General features: G+C 42.5%; 3 protein-coding genes across 5 annotated transcripts in view; 2 read left to right on the top strand and 1 right to left on the bottom strand.

Moving 5' to 3' along the window:
- The window catches only part of LOC134194881 (protein adenylyltransferase SelO, mitochondrial-like), a 14,910-nt gene extending 13,579 nt beyond the window's left edge, over positions 1 to 1,331 (top strand). The window contains exon 19 of the mRNA XM_062663862.1: positions 887 to 1,331. Coding sequence (XP_062519846.1) covers positions 887 to 1,081 — 195 coding nt within the window. The 3' untranslated portion in view covers positions 1,082 to 1,331. The remainder of the gene's footprint in view (positions 1 to 886) is intronic.
- Positions 1,332 to 2,456: 1,125 nt separating this feature from the next.
- On the bottom strand, positions 2,457 to 5,589 carry LOC134195013 (uncharacterized). Its single transcript, XM_062664009.1, has 7 exons — positions 5,431 to 5,589; positions 5,280 to 5,367; positions 5,127 to 5,203; positions 4,754 to 5,017; positions 4,169 to 4,689; positions 3,987 to 4,107; positions 2,457 to 3,282 (listed from the first exon to the last, which is right to left on the bottom strand). The coding sequence occupies exons 1-7, from the start codon at positions 5,492 to 5,494 to the stop codon at positions 2,621 to 2,623; spliced, it is 1,797 nt and encodes a 598-aa protein (XP_062519993.1). The 5' UTR covers positions 5,495 to 5,589; the 3' UTR covers positions 2,457 to 2,620.
- Positions 5,590 to 5,685: 96 nt separating this feature from the next.
- LOC134195012 (uncharacterized) lies at positions 5,686 to 17,485 on the top strand. Of its 3 annotated transcripts, none has more exons than XM_062664008.1 (21): positions 5,686 to 5,757; positions 6,132 to 6,296; positions 7,962 to 8,389; positions 8,459 to 8,545; positions 8,620 to 8,676; positions 9,791 to 9,811; positions 9,871 to 9,903; positions 9,970 to 10,046; positions 11,214 to 11,300; positions 14,698 to 14,741; positions 14,802 to 14,855; positions 14,918 to 14,990; positions 15,601 to 15,631; positions 15,699 to 15,803; positions 15,866 to 15,925; positions 15,985 to 16,113; positions 16,176 to 16,214; positions 16,288 to 16,527; positions 16,625 to 16,699; positions 16,786 to 16,830; positions 16,896 to 17,485. In XM_062664008.1, exons 3-21 carry the CDS (start codon positions 8,147 to 8,149, stop codon positions 17,334 to 17,336), a joined length of 1,941 nt encoding a protein of 646 aa, XP_062519992.1. In that variant the 5' UTR covers positions 5,686 to 5,757; positions 6,132 to 6,296; positions 7,962 to 8,146; the 3' UTR covers positions 17,337 to 17,485. The 3 variants fall into 3 exon arrangements, with proteins under 3 accessions (XP_062519992.1, XP_062519991.1, XP_062519990.1); XM_062664007.1 differs by lacking the exon at positions 5,686 to 5,757 and adding an exon at positions 6,034 to 6,075; XM_062664006.1 differs by lacking the exons at positions 5,686 to 5,757; positions 6,132 to 6,296 and having other exon boundaries at positions 7,797 to 8,044; positions 8,134 to 8,389.
- The last annotated feature ends 76 nt before the right edge of the window (positions 17,486 to 17,561 follow it).

Raw genomic sequence — 17,561 nt, 5'->3', positions numbered from 1 at the left:
CTGTCTGTCTGTTTGTCTGTCTGTCTGTCTGTCTGTCTATCCGTCTCAATACATATTTTCCATTTAAATCAAATATTTACGTCATGAGCAACCTAAAGAGAAACATCCACAGCAACACTAACACAACAGGACCATTACGGTCCTGAAGCATACAAAATTACACCGAGCAAACTGCATTGCGACGTTCTAATCTAGCTATGCTAGTGAGTTTGTCTGAGATGGCTTTTGCATTGCAACATTGTAGTGTCACTGAAATGATTGATCGCCACTTGTTCTTGTAGTCAGTCTCATTTCGTTTTCATCATCCTTTGCACTCTTTGCCAGCTTGTTCAAATACTTTACTGCTTGTTCGCCCCAACGGCCAAAATGTTCGAAAACAAGAGGAATGACCAATGGGCAGGACCTTTCTGGCAGCAGCTCAGAATTATACTTGCCGTCTTCTCCTCTCGTTCATTGCTGCTACTTTTTCTTCTCTGGAGGCTGCTTGTCTGTCTGTCTGTCTGTCTGTCTGTCTGTCTGTCCAATAGTCTTGGATTATAGGCAGAATATTTCGTTTTAACAGTAACTGTTGTAGTAGTGAAGATTGTTGACAATAAACTTGATTCTGTCTGGCTGGCTGTCTGTCTGGCTGTCTGTCTGTCTGTCTGGCTGTCTGTCTGTCTGGCTGTCAATACATATATTTCTTATACAAGACACTATTACAGTCTATGCTAAAAATCAACAACTTTCTGTCTGTCTCTTTGTTTCTCTATTACTTTGGCTCTCTCTTTCATGTGATAGGATCACATGACTACTAGCAGTAATTTCACATCCATTTATGCATTCTTGTAAAATACTCATTTGCAATGACTGCTTGCCTTGTCATCATGCTATACGTATTTCGTAGGTATCACGACTTCTTCGTCTTCTTGAATCTCCATTTTCTGATGAAGCACATATAGATTCAAGAGTTGGTGAAAATTTGTTTACTCAACCAAGCAGCCAAGCTTCTGGTGCTTCATCAAGTGCCTGCGCTTCATCACAAGTTCAGCTGTATGACAGTAAGCCACCTGTTTGGGCACATGATATACAAGTCACTTGATCATCGTAATCCCGTACTCATTGATCCATTCCAGAATGATCTGGTGGATATGAGAAAGGGTTTAGCAGACATTTATTATGTAAGTCTTGATGGTTACACAAATGATGGGGCAGTCTGAAATTGTCACTGACAATGGGCTGCACTTGATGATATGTGTAGCACTGTATATTGTGCATGACTTACAAGTAAGTATGACAACTTTGGTGTATGTATTTTTGATGTAAATTGATTAGATGTGCCATCTGTTACATGGGTGAACAGTCATGAACACACATGATGGCACGCGCGCACGCGCACACACACACACACACACGCGCGCGCACACACACACCTGGAACCTGGAATTCTGAGAATACCCGCTATGGGCTTCAGCATTTCTGAAGTTTTTGCCAAAGCGTTCTAGTCTACGAGTAGTAGGAAATACAGAGTCAGATGACCAGCTTGCTGGACTAGCGCATTCTAGCCTCACACCATCCTCATCCGCTAAGGATGAAGTTAGCATGTATTTCTTACCCCTGGCCACACACACACACACACACACACACACACACACACACACACACACACACACACACACACACACACACCACACACGCACACACACACACACACACACACACACACACACACACACACACCACACAAGTACGACCTTGCTACTGCTGCCACCATCAAACAATGGTGAACAACAACATCTCACTTTGCTGTCAGAGTCTCTAAGCTGAGACTTACAGTGTAGTCCCAGATGGGTGCTGCTGTAGCACAACAGTAGTGGAACATCTGTAAACTATGCAGTCTATATTTCCTTGTTGGTTTTAGAACAATTTAACGTGTGGACATCCAGGATGCTTATTTCAGTTCCAACCTAACAAACGTTTTCTAAGAAGCTTTTATCAGGGTGGGTTGGAAGATTCTATCAATCTTGACCCAAATTCAAAATATCATTGTAATTAATGTTTGGCTTTACAATGTTTGCTAAGAACTCCAGATTTCTGGGTCTAACGTGTGTACCATATGTTGAGCCTGACTGATGGATATCATTAGGAATTGCTCGCTCTCTGTTGATCTTGTCCCAACTCTAAATCAAATCAGTAATGGACTTATAGGTTCCAGTGATGACGGTGATGTCTGTATGTTGATCGTTTATAGGGCTCTTTACAGAGTTTTGTATACCCAGCAGATGGGACAGTTAGCTACCTAGAATCTAAACAACACATCTGCCAACTTGTTATCTTTAGATGGTGCTATTTAGGGCTAAGCTCACATGTCACCACACTTGTGTGGATGTGCTTTGTGTTCTTATGGTTTTGTGGATACTAATTGAGCAATCAGTTGTAAACTGAGATAATTGAGGAACACAACAGTGGAGTCCAGGTTTTCCAGTCAGGCAATCGAAATTGTCAAACTCGTTTTATAAATATGTACTAAATTACTAGTCAATTATTAATTTACAATCTACATCTAGTGTAAGGCGGAACAACAGCCTTTATGTATCCAGTCTACCACAAACTGAGCTGCTGTTTGCGACACTAACTCAAGTTACTGGAATCCACATTGTCCTTGGCCAACGACAATGCTCTTTTGTGAACACCGAGTTGGATCCCACATGTCTTTCACTTTGACTGTATCATAGTTGGCTTGCTCTGCCACTAATATCTCCATGTCTATGAGATCAGACGTGCTAATTTGTGACGCAAGTGGGAAGTCTGGCATGCATCCCGAGTGGGTCAGTGAACCTAGACCTTTCTCCTTCTTTATGTTCTGTAGGACATTATGAGGTTCTGAATTTAATGTATCTTGATCGTTGCATGTGTGACTCTGAGGCAACGAATCTGGTTTTTTGTCCTCGGTGTCAGGAGTGGTGCACCGGCTTGACACGGAGTCACCACTGTAGTGAAACTCAGTGTTGTTGCCATCATCATAGTTGTGATAATGTGGTGAGGGAATACAGATGAAGCGAAAGGTGTGCTTTTCTGTTTGAAGAAGCAATTTGGTTTGACAGTAATAATCAAGTGCTTTAAGTATCTGTTCACTAGTCGTTCCAGTGTGGCCACAGATGATGCCCCACTGCCTTGCTAGTTCTTCCGGGTTGTTGATTTTGAATTCGCTGAGCTCTATGTTTGTCCAACATGCCACGGCATTGTTTCGTGCTGAGTTGATCAGGTCTAGGAGGAATTCCCACAAATGGATTACCATTGGTCCTGTGCACAAATGCAGGTGTGTTAAATATGCCAACAGTCGTTTTTGTTAGTTACCCATCTACTTGTCTGTCTGTCTGTCTGGTGTGTGTGTGTGTGTGTGTGTGTGGTGTGTGGTGTGTGTGTGTCTATCTGTCTGTCTGTCTGTCTTACACGGTTTTCAAAGCAATGCGGTGTTAGAAATGAAAATCTTTTAGCTATGTTGGCCAATTCTAGAGTATTTGTGGAAAAGGTCCTTGACAACACTTCAAAGATGTAACACTACAGTAGTCTTAAAGTTATTGAGACTGTCAAAATTTAAGAATGACACTGACAAGCTGTTAATGTTCAATTACAGTGTGCAAATGCAAGGCTTTTAATTTTTAAAGCATACTCGCAGAGCTAGACGAGTTTTAGTGTTGTGTACTACAATAGGATTTATGACTGTCTGTCTGTAGATGCAATGCCAAAAGTTATCCTTAGAAAACTTTCAAAACTGTCACCTAATCATGGTGATTTAAATAGATTATTTGATTTTGACATTCAAAGTCAAGTCCATTAGTTAACGACTCTGCTGTTTGCAAGGACTGATTTGTATTTAAAAAATCCTAGCATATGTACAAGTAGAATCTGTATGAGATTAAATTATCTGTCTGTGTGTCTGTCTGTCTGTCTGTCTGTCTGTCTTTGTCTTTCTGTTGTTTGCCAGACTGTAAGGCACAGCATACCATGAGGATACTTGATCTTTTCTGGAAGTACGGAATCTTTATTGTGCACCTCAGGATCTCTTTCATCCTTCACAACAACCATCCTCTGGCTTGTACTACTCTGACAATAATTATTATCTTCCTGCAGTTTCAACAGAAACACTAAGATTTATGATCATACAACACCATCAACGTCGGATTACATCTTCTTGACACTGCTGGTAATATTGCCTTTGATCATGCACTTCTGCAGTCGTCATCGAGTCATAATCATCAACAGGCTCTGTTTTGATCTGAATCTGCTGATGCTCCGAAGGCTGCTCGCTTGCAGACTCAGAGTCTTCCCGATGACTCTCTCTACTCTTCACACCACCAGGACTACCAGGCTTGAAGTATGGATGTGTCAGTTCTCTACCCGGATATCGAGTCCTCCCTGACAATGCTTTCCGCAGTATAGAAGGTGGACAGAGAAATTTGTAGACGAACTGCTCGGAATGCACCTTAGTGAGAAACTTCTTCTGGTAGTAATACCTCAGAGAGCGACACAATTTGTCGTAATTCATATTCGGCCGAGCCTTCACCTCTCCCCATCCACTCGCCAACAAATCAGGATCCATCACTTGGAATGTAAGAGCTTCTTTGTTGACCCACTGGATTACATGAGAATTCCCTTCCTTGTCAAGCAGCTCGAGAAGAAACTCCCACAACTGCATTGCCCCTCGTCCTACACAAAAACGAATGCAACGAGAGTCTGGCATGGACACACGAATCTGAGCTGGACGTCTCACGTTGAGGAAGTCGTATTCCGGGTATCAGACTGGCCGGCCGGGATGCGATCTGAGGAGTGGTTGAACACCTCTCGTCGTGTAACGACAGGTCGCCCTGCGTCTCACTTGCAAGGCTATCACTTCCTGTCCGCCCATACATTCTCTCTAGGGTCATCATATTGTAAGCTTGAGCATGATGATCATAGTCAGCTGGTAGACGCCAATTTACGTATCCAGTGGTGCAGTGTGCAGCAGCAAACGCACGTAGCCGCTCCCCCTGGATGTCTAGGAAGTGAACGAAGATGACTTATACTTCCAAACGGATCTAAATTTAACTAGTAGCATCCACGAGCAATACGACTTAGACATTTATATCTAAATAAAAATTGTTCACCTGGTGGGAGAGGAAGAGGAGGCCAGGCCGTTGTGGAGCGGGTAGTGTAGACTTGATGAGACGGTATGACGCAAACCCTAGTAAACGAGAGTTGATCATCATATTCTGGGGAGTGGCTATTAAACGCAAAGGTCAAAGCGCGAAATTACTGACCTCGTCGTTGATGGACTTGATATGCTCGCGTGTGCGCTGTGGTTCCATCCGTTCGACCCGCTGTCGGACGACGGCAAATAGGTCGGTGCTAGAAGAAAAGCCAAAGACATCAGATCAAGAACTTCGTCTAGCTATGATGACGTATGTCTACATGTAGCTTGACCCGGCACTTCTCCTCCGCTCAGGCGGTCGCTCAGCGCGTCGTTATGCAGCATACTCCGAGCACACTGACGTCAGGTTGAGTGTGTTCGAGCTTTTCGCTTCCTATCTGCCCGTTAAGTGCACACAGGAAGTTTATGTAGTAGCCACGCCCATCGCGGTTAATGGTTAATCGGACATGGAGATTGCGCAGTATTCCGACGCTTGTCGGGCTGCAGGTCGACTGCCAGGCTGGATGCGCGGAAGTCTGATTTGCGGAAGCGTGGAGAAATGAAACGGAAGAATTTATTAGAGATTTTGGGTTTTGTTGGTGGGCGTGGTAAGGGGTGATCTGAGGTTTTAGTGTTAATTAATTAGGAATGTAGACGTCATGATGGAGTATTTGCTCATTGAAAAAATGTTTCTAATACTAAGTGATATAGTTTGGGGTATAATATTGCATGTTGTTTTAGATGCATGCCTTAATTGCTGTCAGGGTTACGTTTCATGGTTGCTGGTTTCTGTTCCACTTCCTGTTCCACTTCCCACCGTGATCACCACGTGCTTGAAGTCTTTCTGGTAGTAGTTCCAATGAAATAGACTGGAATTTGATCTGAAGCAACGACAGTAGTTTCTATTAGCTGCTCGTGTGACGCAAGTTGATGACGTCTATGACAGACAAGTGACGTCATTTTATGTTCTTTTTGCATGTAGGCCGGAAATCATGTTCTTGACAATAGTATGCAACAGTAGAATGGCGTACATTGTGTCTCCTGCCAAATAAACAAACTATGGAGTCACTTCCCTAGTGGTCAGGTCAGTGGTCTCTAGAGGTAATTTGAATGGTGCCTAAGAGTCAAAGATCCATGAAACCAGGAAGTGAGTTCTCCCATTTTGACTAATTAATTTTAAGTAAGATACTTTGATTGTCTTTTTTCTTCATTAGTGTTGGTTTTTGGTTTTTATTCTACTGTTTATTCGTCGTACAGTTAGACTTTGAACTTTGTATCTCAATTGCATAGATATGGGTAGAAACACATAGCTTTGTTGAAGAGGCTAACAAACGTAAGCGAAGAAGAAACTTGCAATATCAAGAGACATTTCAGTGTACAGTGACGGGGGGGGGGGGGGGGGCCATGCTATAGCTTGTAACCTACCAGTACCCTGTACGCTAATGTGTTTTCATGGTACTGTGATGCAAATAGACCCATTTTGATTGGGACATGTAGTAAAACTTGTTTCTCTCACACATGGGTGCTTCCTTATAAACTCTAAAGGGAACTCGAACAGAGAGTAAACACACCCAGGTATACAGAAATGGAATCATTTCGCAACATGTTACCTTCTATGAGCACACCTGGCATGACCACTGCTCATTACATTATTCAATTTCAAGTCTAACCTTATGTGGAGTAGGCTCGTTAACTGCCTGTGCTACTGTGTGTGACAGGAATGATGTTGTATACAATTTGTAAGTTTTTACATTTGGGTTTAGCATGTGTTGTAATACTAGTAATTCACTATTGACACCAACCATTAATTAATTAATAATTTATTAATATAATGATCTACTAGCAGATTGCCTCCTTTCTCTCCAGCTTTGTCCATTCATCACTCTAGGTTTAATTGATTTTACAAATTCAGTCAATTGCTGTTATAGTAACCAGATCCTACACAATTGCTTAATTAATTGTGATTTATTAGTACGGTAGTCATGGTATGTTAGTAATAATATTATTGTTCACATTTCAGGTTTCAAAAATTGTTTTATTGTTTTACACAAATTGTGGTTATTTTGGCAGATGATACTGATACCCTAAGGCAGTGCAGTGTGGTGGTCATACTGTTTGTAGTTGTCATTTAGACAATAGAAAATTGATGAAAATGTAACTAATCTAGGCATGGAGTGTATTGAAAGCATTTTCTTTTCTGAAAGACAAAGTGTTACGAGGTTCTCGAAAATAACGATCTGAAAATTTAGTAATCAATCGGATAGCTACTTCAATAATGTCGTGTGTGTGTGTGTGCGTGTGTGTGTGCGTGCGTGTGCACGTGTGTCACTGTGTGTGTGTGTGTGTGTGTGTGTGTGTGTGTGTGTGTGTGTGTGTGTGTGTGTGTGTGTGTGTGTGTGTGTGTGTGTGTCAATGTGTGTGTGTGTGTGTGTGTGTGTGTGTGTGTGTGTGTGTGTGTGTGTGTGTGTGTGTGTGTGTGTGTGTGTCACTGTGTGTGTGTCACTGTGTGTGTGTGTGTGTGTGTGTGTGTGTGTGTCAATGTGTGTGTGTGTGTGTGTGTGTGTGTGTGTGTGTGTGTGTGTGTGTGTGTGTGTGTGTCAATGTGTGTGTGTGTGTGTGTGTGTGTGTGTGTGTGTGTGTGTGTGTGTGTGTGTGTGTGTGTGTGTGTGTGTGTGTGTGTGTGTGTGTGTGTGTGTGTGGTGCATATCTGTGATGCATACCTCTTGGCTTGTGAGATGTGACATTGCATCCGTCATGTGTTTATTTCTTATGTCATATCATATACGTATGCCTGTATCCACTTCCATGTTAGTGTTCTGCTTTCGTCCATGTGAGACGGCGCCTCGGCTTCTTGTGAATTGTTTTGCGACAAACACAATGAAGATGCCTGAAAGTGTGAGTGTCAGATACGTCATGTTGTCGTGTTGACATGTTTCACGTATCTCCACACGTTCATTTCCTGTTGTCAATGATTTTTGGACTAGAGCCCAATGAATCATGGCAGAAGTCCAAACAGAAAGCCACAAATTAAACGATGAATCGAAAGGCAATCGAGACCCAAATGGTGACCAGAAAGACAACCAAATGTCAGTGAAAGATGGACAGCCACAAAAGCTCAGGAGGTTCAGCTTTCAACTTATGGCCATAGACTCATCCCTACCACCATCCGGATTAGTACTAACAACATCGAGCAATGATCGAGTCAGGGACTTAAGGAGTATCCAGAAACAGCTATCCGAGGTGAAGAGGATCATGTCAAGAAGCTTTAGTGGTGTTTATATGTGCATGTACGATTGCTACACTCTGTAGGTCTTACACAAGGCAGAGAATGCAATGGACTACTTTGCGAGAGATGATCTGGCGGCGAGTAGTTCGACAGAGAAGGCAGTTGACTTGGTGTGTGTTGGTTTGTTTATGTATCGAAGGACCGAGCTGTGGGTCACGACAGTTGTGTATGGTATGTGTGATAGGGTGGTGTAAAAGACATGCTGCAAGACTACGAGAGACACTGCAATGAAAGAGAAAAAGTATGCGAAAACGATACACTTTGTAGTAGGTTATGGTAAGAGGATAGAGATTTGGATGTGTGGTTGGCAATACACTCAGAACAATGTCTGAACTTGCAAATAGCTGCGGCAGGGTGGCAAAGTGAGTGGGTGGTGATCCTGCCATTGATGTTGTACACCACTGTTGAGTTCCTTGATGTTCTATATTTGCTGGTTGAATTTTTGTATGAAGCATGTTTAGTCTGTGGGTGTGGGTGCTCTATTTGATGTGTCTCGTGCTTTTTGCCTTTTGTGGTTGCTAAGGAAGTTGATAATTGATGTTTGTTGCTACTTGTGGTGCCATGGATATGAGGTAGTTTTGACAGTAATTTTGGATAGACTAGTTTTGTATTGCACATGTTTGTATGTGTGGTTATCCTGATTTAGTACCTCTGAGTTGTGGAAAGATGCATGATCAATAGAGATGACTGGTTACCAACCAACTCATTTGCAACTTTGTTGTATGAACTCTTGTGGGTGAGGAGCTGACCACAGCAGGTTGGTTGGGATAGGAAGTTGTGAAATGTGCAATTGCAGGTGCACTTGTTTCCCCAGGGAACCTAATCTTGTCATTGTTACACAATTGTGGGAGAAATCCTGATACAGCATGGGAGCTATTGCATGACTATTTGACTGGAATTGAAAGTACAGGTATGCAGGATAGATTACAAAATGATGATGGTGCAGTGCGTATGATATGTTAGCCACTTATTTTTGAAAGAGTTTGCACTTTGCAATGGCACACTTGTGTTTTAAAAATTGATTATGTTAGATATGTGGGGTCTGGGTGATGGCATGTGGCGTATTCAACATGATTACTAGACTAGTAACAACATGAATGAGTTTAGTAGTTGGCCTGACATGTCACACACACACACACACACACACACACACACACACACACACACACACACACACACACATACACACACACACACACACACACACACACACAAACAACACACACACACACACACACACACACACACACACACACACACACACACACACACTTCACATGCCAGGTAATTAGACTACATGTAGTACACTACAGAGTGATAGCCGTTTGTGTGATGCTGGATATTTTGTTTTGCAGGTGCTATTTTCACTTGATCATGTTAGAAATCTTGTGGTCTTTTCTTGTACAAACTGAGTTTAATGTTGTATCTTGTTCAGTTTTTCAGTACTTCACGGGATGATGCAGAATTTGTATGTTTCTTTAGAGGTATTGCGATGACTATGTTACTAGCTTATAAGATTTGCTTTGATTGTCAGGGAAGCAGTGCTACAGCAAGTGAAGAAGGTGACCCTTCGAAGAGAGCTATTGATGATTACAACACACAGGAATTTACGTATGTGAATCTTGAGTGACAGACAACTGCATGGATAGATGTATACATAGACAGGCAGAAAGACAGAAAAACAGACAGACAGACAGAAAGACAGACAGACAGACAAACATGCAGACAGACAGATGGATAGACAGACAGATGGATAGACAGACAGATGGATAGACAGACAGACGTGCAGACAGATGGATGGATGAATGGACAGATAGACAGAGAGACAGACAGACCTGTTTTTCACTGTTGGACTCTTGAACTCTACTTTCTAACTAGTATTCTTTTCTAGACTCGTCCCCAGTCCTCCTCCGCGCTAAGTTGCTACACCACATGCGCTAGCTGTCACGTGTGTTTTAAGAATAGATTATGTTAGATATGTGGGGTTTGGGTGATGGCATGTGGCATATTTCGCGCTTAGGCCAACCACACGTGTGAAACCACATGGACCTATACACACACACACACACACACACACACACACACACACACACACACACACACACACACACACACACACACACACACACACACACACACACACACACACACACACACGTGACACCTAGCGCACGTGGTGTAGCAACCTAGCACAGAGGAGGACCTGGGCATGAGTCTAATTCTTTCCTGTGCGTGCAGCCGTAGTTTGAAGACTTTAGGAGCTTGTGATTGTTGTGTAGTTGGACGTTACTTTAGTGATTTGCAGTTGATGTATAATACAGTACAACCTTGATTATCTTGACCTCGATTATCCGGACTTTCAATTATCCGAACAAATTCGGTGTCCCACCCTCTTTTGCATTCCCGGATATAGGCACTATAATACATATCACTTCTTACTGTACTACTACGCTGTAGGTACGGCTTTCACAAATGAGCGAATACATAACAGAGAACGTAATAATGTAGGCAGCTGTTGATGACTCTTCTGGTGACATGAATGTAGAGTAAGTGTGGAAACAGAATGTGGTTTTGCACGGTGGAGGACAATTAGTTGATATTTATTAACTTTTGATTATCCGGACACTCGATTATTTGGACTTCAACCTGTCTTCGGAGTAGTCCGGATAATCGAAATTGTACTGTAGTTCAATGTTTGAAATATATGCATTGACAGACAGACAGACAGACACTGTTGTTGTATTTTATTTATAGGTGTTCATAAGGCTTTAATTTTAGGGAAGCTATGATGACTGCTCGTGGAGCTGCTGGCCGACTAAAAGATCTCAACTCTGAACTCGTTGCTCTTGCACAAATTCTTAAAAGGTAAGTATTCATTAAGTAGGCAAATTAACAGATAGGGAAGTTATGATGTGGCATGAGGGGAATGATGCAACTGCAGAGCGAAATTTTTGAGCATACATGTGATATGCTTATGCCCAACATATTGCTCGAGCATGATGTTAGTAGGGTGTGATGTTGGTCAGTTGCGATTTTAATCACAAGAGATGTGATATGGGAACGTTTTCATGATGCAGTGACAGGATAGTTTAGAAATCTCTGATGTTGGGTTGCATTCAAGTTTATGTATTCAACGTCAACAGATTGTCAAGATGTTGTTAGGTTATGGTATGGGCAAGAGCTAGACAATATGATAGATGCATGGTTTTGAACGTTGCCAACTTTATTCAGACTATCCGGGGCTTTGCTATATTTACAGAATAGCACTAAGACACTCCTTCCCTGCTTGTTGGAGCTGTATCGTGTTTGTTTTTGCTACCCGTTGCTGATAGTTTTTCCTAAAAAAACTATAACCAGCTTGAAGAAGAGACTTTATTCTTAGAAACTGGTAGTATATCTATATCACCGTCGTAGGAAGTGGGGGACTGGGTGAACTCCCTCGCTCAGTGTAGGAATTGAAATTTTTTGTGCCAGTGACTTTTGCAAATCTGTATATGGTCTGGCAAGCGAGGTAGTTACTATTTTGTAACAAATACGAGAATTGTTAGTTTCCATGAATATGCTATTGGTGAAGAGGCAGAGACAGATTCAGTCCTATTTTTTGAATTAAAGCTCTAGTACCTCACAGCAAGCTTTGTCATCATCTGCAGCAGCAGGGTCGTTAGAGGTAACCTGTGACTCACCAGATGCACCTGCAGGTGCTCTGCCATATGAATCGTGTAGTTGCCTACTTAGCACTAACAGTTTGGATGCTGTTAGTCATCTTGTTCACTTAGCTGCTTCGAAACGTTGCCACCGAAAGCAATCGTATACACACCAGAATGATTCAACCCATTTAGTATGCTAAGCACCCTTGGATCAGGTGTGCACAGTGGCTTACAAAATATTTTGCTAAGTGTGTTGTAAGGCCAAGGCCCAACGAATGACTTATATGTTTAGGAATTACAACACGACATTTGTTGAGAGTGGCTTTTCTAACTGCTAAACATGAAAAAAGTGAAATTCATGAGAGGCACTAGAAAAGACTTGATTCCAAATCAAAAAGAATGGATATGGCAAACCAGCTTAGTATGCAACAAGACAAGCAACCGAAAGTTAGCAGCTAGTAGCCTTGTCCCCAGACTCAAGTGAGCCTGGCAGTGTCTGGTTCCCGTATCTGGGGACGAGGCTAAGCAGCTAGCATGTGCAGGCAGCTTTATGAATTTCATGCAGTTGCTACCGTCAGTGTAATTGTGGTTCTAATAGATGCATAGTGTGATGTATTTCTAAGGTACAAAACTACCTGTTTCATTTAAATTATCAGTTAACCTGGCAAGAAGTCTTTTTGCTTACACTTGATGACATCCACGGTACATCCACAGTACATCCACGGTCCATCCCCCCCCCCCCCCCCGCTTGTGAACATCTTCCTATGCCACTGTAGATTCTATGCTAATCTACCTACATGACATTATATACTTGCACAAATATGTATGCAGCAATACAAAATTTATGCCATTAGATTGGTACGTTTCGCGATTTCCCACCTGCAGCTCTTATGTGATTTTAATTTTTGCGACTTCTAATGAATGTTACTAACCATAAGTACAGGTAGTACATATTTGCAAATTTTAACTTTGTGATTTCTTTTTTAAAATGGGCAAAACGCAAAAACGAAAGTACCGCTAAACCTTCTAATTCTACTGTAGGTTTGTGTTTGCAAGGATGCAGTAAATGCAAGAGTTCATTTGCCAATAAACTGAAATAATTTTGTGTATGTTATTGAAACATGGATTTTGTTCGCAATTGGTTGAAGCATTGGTAGAACGGAGTTGCATGACATGTGGCTGTACCATAGTTTGGTCTATGCCTCAACTTGTCATTACAAATACGGAACTACTGCAATGGCAAGTACGTGCAAGGCAATTACATTAATCTTATTTGATCTCGTTGTCAGGTTTACCGGTACAATCATAGGCCAGTCTTAGGAGCTGGTCAAGTGTCCGGGGGGGAGGGTGTGTGGGGGATGATGTGGGGGGAGGGTCGGGGGAGGGTTGGGGGAGGGTGTGTGTGGGGAGGGGGTGTGGGGGAGGGTGTGGGGGGAGGGATGGCAAATTTGCTGTGGGGGCCATAAGTTTGATATTCAGTGATTTGCAGGAGTCACTAAGCATTTGGGTCATCTTCTGTTGGGGGTCATAATTTTCAGTTTTTCTTGTATCTGTATACTATAGAAATGTATGCAAGAACAGTATCTCTATTTCTATGGGCTTTGCACACTTGCATTGCTGAAAGAGGCGATTCGTGCTTTACTTTTTTTGTCAGTGTGTTTAATGGAAATGACCAACTTTAGAAATCATACCTAGGAACAGACTACTTTATATTGTACATACCTATATGATTATATATACTGCATGTATATGCATATATGGAGGGTCATCTAAAGTTAACCGACAGACAGTGGCTCTGAGTGGGGGATAGAAATTTTTAGCAAGCATATTTTGCATGGGTCACATATTAAACTATGCAGGCCTCAGCAAATTTTTCCAGTTCCCCTTTCCCGGACACTTAATAATGACCGGCCCCTTTGTCTGATTGGTTTCTTCTACTTAAATGATCATGTAATGGAGGCATTTGCGTTTACGTATAATAGAGTTTATAGTTATGTGGACTATGTTGGAGCAGGAATGTTGCATGACTCTCACAAGCGAAGGGGTGATGAGAAACTTTGTCACTAATTATGATATTGGCATCGGATTGTTACCAGGTGCTATCTTAGCTTGTTTCAAGAGTGGGCAGGTCTAATTCTAGCTTCTAGTGTGTGGCGTTCTTGCGCAGCAATATATCTCGACCAGTAGGAAGACAAGTGCCTCACAGGGTACATGCGAAGTACAACATTGGAGCAGATGATCTCTTATACAACCTTGAGTGCTGTGCTTGATCTACAACAATCACTTGTACACACCGCCGGGTCTCTCATATGAATGCCGAATCCCAGTCAATATCCTTTTGATTGAGTCTCTCTGCATATTCCACTGGCAATTGATAATGTTCATGTACTTCTCTACGATAACTACATTGTATGAATGTCTCTACCATAACCACATTGTATGAATGTTTTCTACCATAACTACATTGTATGAATGTAGCTATAGTTAATTGAAGTTTACACATCTACTCAGCTAATCGTCGTGATAGTTCAAGTAGAGGTTGAGAACTTAATTATTTGATATGCCTGACCGCTGTCATCTTATGGTCTACAAACTGACTTTCCTTTTGTTATTAGAGCAACTCTGAAAGATTTGAACTTGGAGAACACTCCACTTATTGGTAGGGAACGCTTGTAATCTAACTTTTGACTCACAATAAATGCAAGTCTTGTGTCCGAAGATTTGCAGCTTATCATGCAAACGGCTTCCCAATCAAGTCTTGCTGCTGAAGCAAGTAAGAAAGATTCACATTCAATCAAGGTAATGTTATCACTTATCGATGCTGTGATGTCATAGAGGTAGTCGAAGCCCAGGTACTGTTCAAGAAACTTGTTGAAGTGATGGAGACCTCAATGAAGGACAATGCTGTGTGAGTCATTGATTAATTAATCGATTTATGTCAGAAGGAGTTACAAGTATTAAGTGCTTGATGGCATTTAAGACAAGGTGGTGTTGAAGACAAGGTGGTATATGGATATATGATAACCTGCTGCACATGAGTAGATTAGGGGGCAAATAATGAGGCATTTGACTGATCAATTTGGGGCATTGAAGACAGTGGGGATATAAAATCATGTCTTTGCATGAACTCTACACAACTTTAGTGCTGAATGTATACACATCATGCAGGCAGTGGGTTTTCAAAGTGTGGGCTCTTGTTGGTGGATGGGGGGCTTTTAATGATCAGTTAGCCACACCAATATCATCCTCTTGGTTTAGCTAATCAATCAAGCGACCTTTCCACATCAATGTCATCAGAACGAAAACGAAAATTTGGAGTAGTCCAAGTCTATACACTATGTGTCTATCAGTGATAGATGGTTTGGTCTACTCCAAGTTGGAAAGTCTTGGTGAAAGTCGAGATCTGAAACCGAGAAGTAAAATAATTGAGTCAATGCGCAACGTAAACTACACTCTATCTAACATATTTCGTACTGATTTTTTGTGCGTTACAAATGTGTTAATTGCTTGTACTCCAGATTAACAAAAACCAACCAGAAACAAGAAAAGGTGATAGCTCCACTACTAAGATGCCACATCCTGCAAGTTCAGTGACCTATCAATTCTGTGATTTCAGAACCTAGACGCTTGTCTTGCCCGCAACGCAAGCCTCAAGATTGAAAACCAGCAGCTAAAGGTCATCGCCAAGAAGCTGGAGGAACAATTGGAACAACAGCAGAAGGTTGGATTCCCTGCGGTCACAATATGGCTTACTAACAAGGGCTTCTTTCTTCTCTACGACAGGAAATAGAACCACTTAGCGTAAAGACTCAAATACTTGAAGCAGATTTGGAAAGATTTCAGGTCGTTGTGTGAGTGTGTGATTTTTTATCTTTTGTTTACTGACTCGTATCTGTCTGTAGGATGTACAACGCGTGCTCGAGGAAACGCAACTACATTCTCAAAGTTTGCAGGCGGAGATAGACGAATTAAAGAGCAAATTAGAGGCAGCAAGGTTGGAGAATTACCATCGTATGGTCGCACAAGAGAAGGTAAACAGTCGAAGTCATGTGCCAGACTGATACTTGACAATCTTTCATTGTGTCATGCATAGCTGGAACAAAAGCAATCAAACGCAATCAAATCTGTGGAGGTGACTACATGTAGTCTTGCGGTTTCTCTAAATTTTCTCTCCATTATAATACTATCAATATTCGAATATATAGGAGAAAGGGATTGAAACGGACGACATGCCGTTCGATTCCAATCTCGCACGACCTCGACTGATTCCGTCCTTCTCCGTGTCCGGTGACGACGACAGGGGCCCCCAAGAGGGCGAGAGCAAAGAGACAAAACGGAGACCGGAATTCGAGGAGGCCGACGACAAGGTCGACCTCGTCGCGGAGAACAACGGTTTGCGAGTAAATCTTGAACTAAGTCAAGAGAAAATACGAAATCTGGAAGAAGTAAGAAATGAATGAATGAATGAATGATATATTTCTGTCGCACCTAAAAAATGTGTGTGTAATGTTTGTTGTTTTGTTTGTAACGTTGCACTTGTAGATTATACGGCAAATGTATTATGGACGACAGAGGCAGAACAACGGCTATCTCTTGCCGGAATTACCACAACCCAAGGTAAATGTTTGTCTAACTTTTTATCCCATTAGTTATTAATTACAATTGCGCGTGGGATATTCACTAAACGTGGGACTCGTTTTCAGAAAGCGCTGACGAGTGGGAGGAACCGATATCAAGGTGCATTTAAGGTATACACACAACAATTAGATCAAGTTGGCGTCTTGTTCGGGTTTCTGTAGACAGTCTGTTGCAGAGGACTCCCACGCAGCCGAAGCTGTTGAATCCATCACAATTTGTTGATCTCGGTCAGTCGTTTCCGCCGCCGCCGTCTAAGAGCGCGTCGACGCTGCGGCGCGGCTCTCAGTTGCCGTCGTCCGTCGCTCGGATGCCGTGCATCGAGCAGTTGCCGCGACGACGCTCGTTCTCGCCTCTTTCCTCCGACAACGCGCCGACGTCGTTGCTGAGAATTCGCAGCGTCACGCCGCGGGAAAGCAACGCGACGGGCGATTACTTCGAACTGCAAATGGACAACGACGGCAACAGCGCCGTTCTCGGCACGGCGGCTCTGGCGCGTCGGGGCTCGCGCCCTCTGGGCAGTGTCTCGAAAGGAGGAGTCGGAGTCGGTTCATGGCGCGGCAGTGTGGCCGCTCCGTCGACAGCCAACGAGCGTCAGTCTCCGAAGCCGGATTGGTGACCCTATTTTTGTTCTATCGGTTTATCTATACAGGGATATGTATTTATTAACATGGTGTAATGCGATATGTCTGCTTGATCCAACTCACTTATTGCCAATTTGTGTAGGCATGTAGATAAACGTTTTCGTTCATTCACTCGGAGAGTACACAGATGCTTGATTGTCTCAGTTATTTCCACGTTTGGTCTTCTTGTCGTTGTTTGTCGTGCCAAGAATGCAAACAGT

Source organism: Corticium candelabrum, chromosome 19, assembly GCF_963422355.1.
Source record: "Corticium candelabrum chromosome 19, ooCorCand1.1, whole genome shotgun sequence".
Classification (NCBI taxonomy): Eukaryota; Metazoa; Porifera; class Homoscleromorpha; order Homosclerophorida; family Plakinidae; genus Corticium; species Corticium candelabrum.
Note: the sequence above shows the minus strand (reverse complement) of the source record. Positions and strands in the feature narration are given on the sequence as shown.

Excerpts from the sequence above, each read along its gene's own strand:
- LOC134195013 (XM_062664009.1), bottom strand. The coding sequence starts at position 5,494 with ATGCTGCATAACGACGCGCTGAGCGACCGCCTGAGCGGAGGAGAAGTG. Across the intron at positions 4,690-4,753 it reads CGGAATACGACTTCCTCAAC|GACGAGGGGCAATGCAGTTG; the intron begins GTGAGACGTCCA and ends GTTTTTGTGTAG. Across the intron at positions 3,283-3,986 it reads AAAGATCAAGTATCCTCATG|GACCAATGGTAATCCATTTG; the intron begins GTATGCTGTGCC and ends ATTTGTGCACAG.
- LOC134195012 (XM_062664008.1), top strand. The coding sequence starts at position 8,147 with ATGGCAGAAGTCCAAACAGAAAGCCACAAATTAAACGATGAATCGAAA. Across the intron at positions 8,677-9,790 it reads ACTGCAATGAAAGAGAAAAA|GTGCTATTTTCACTTGATCA; the intron begins GTATGCGAAAAC and ends TTTGTTTTGCAG. Across the intron at positions 14,742-14,801 it reads GGAGAACACTCCACTTATTG|ATTTGCAGCTTATCATGCAA; the intron begins GTAGGGAACGCT and ends TTGTGTCCGAAG.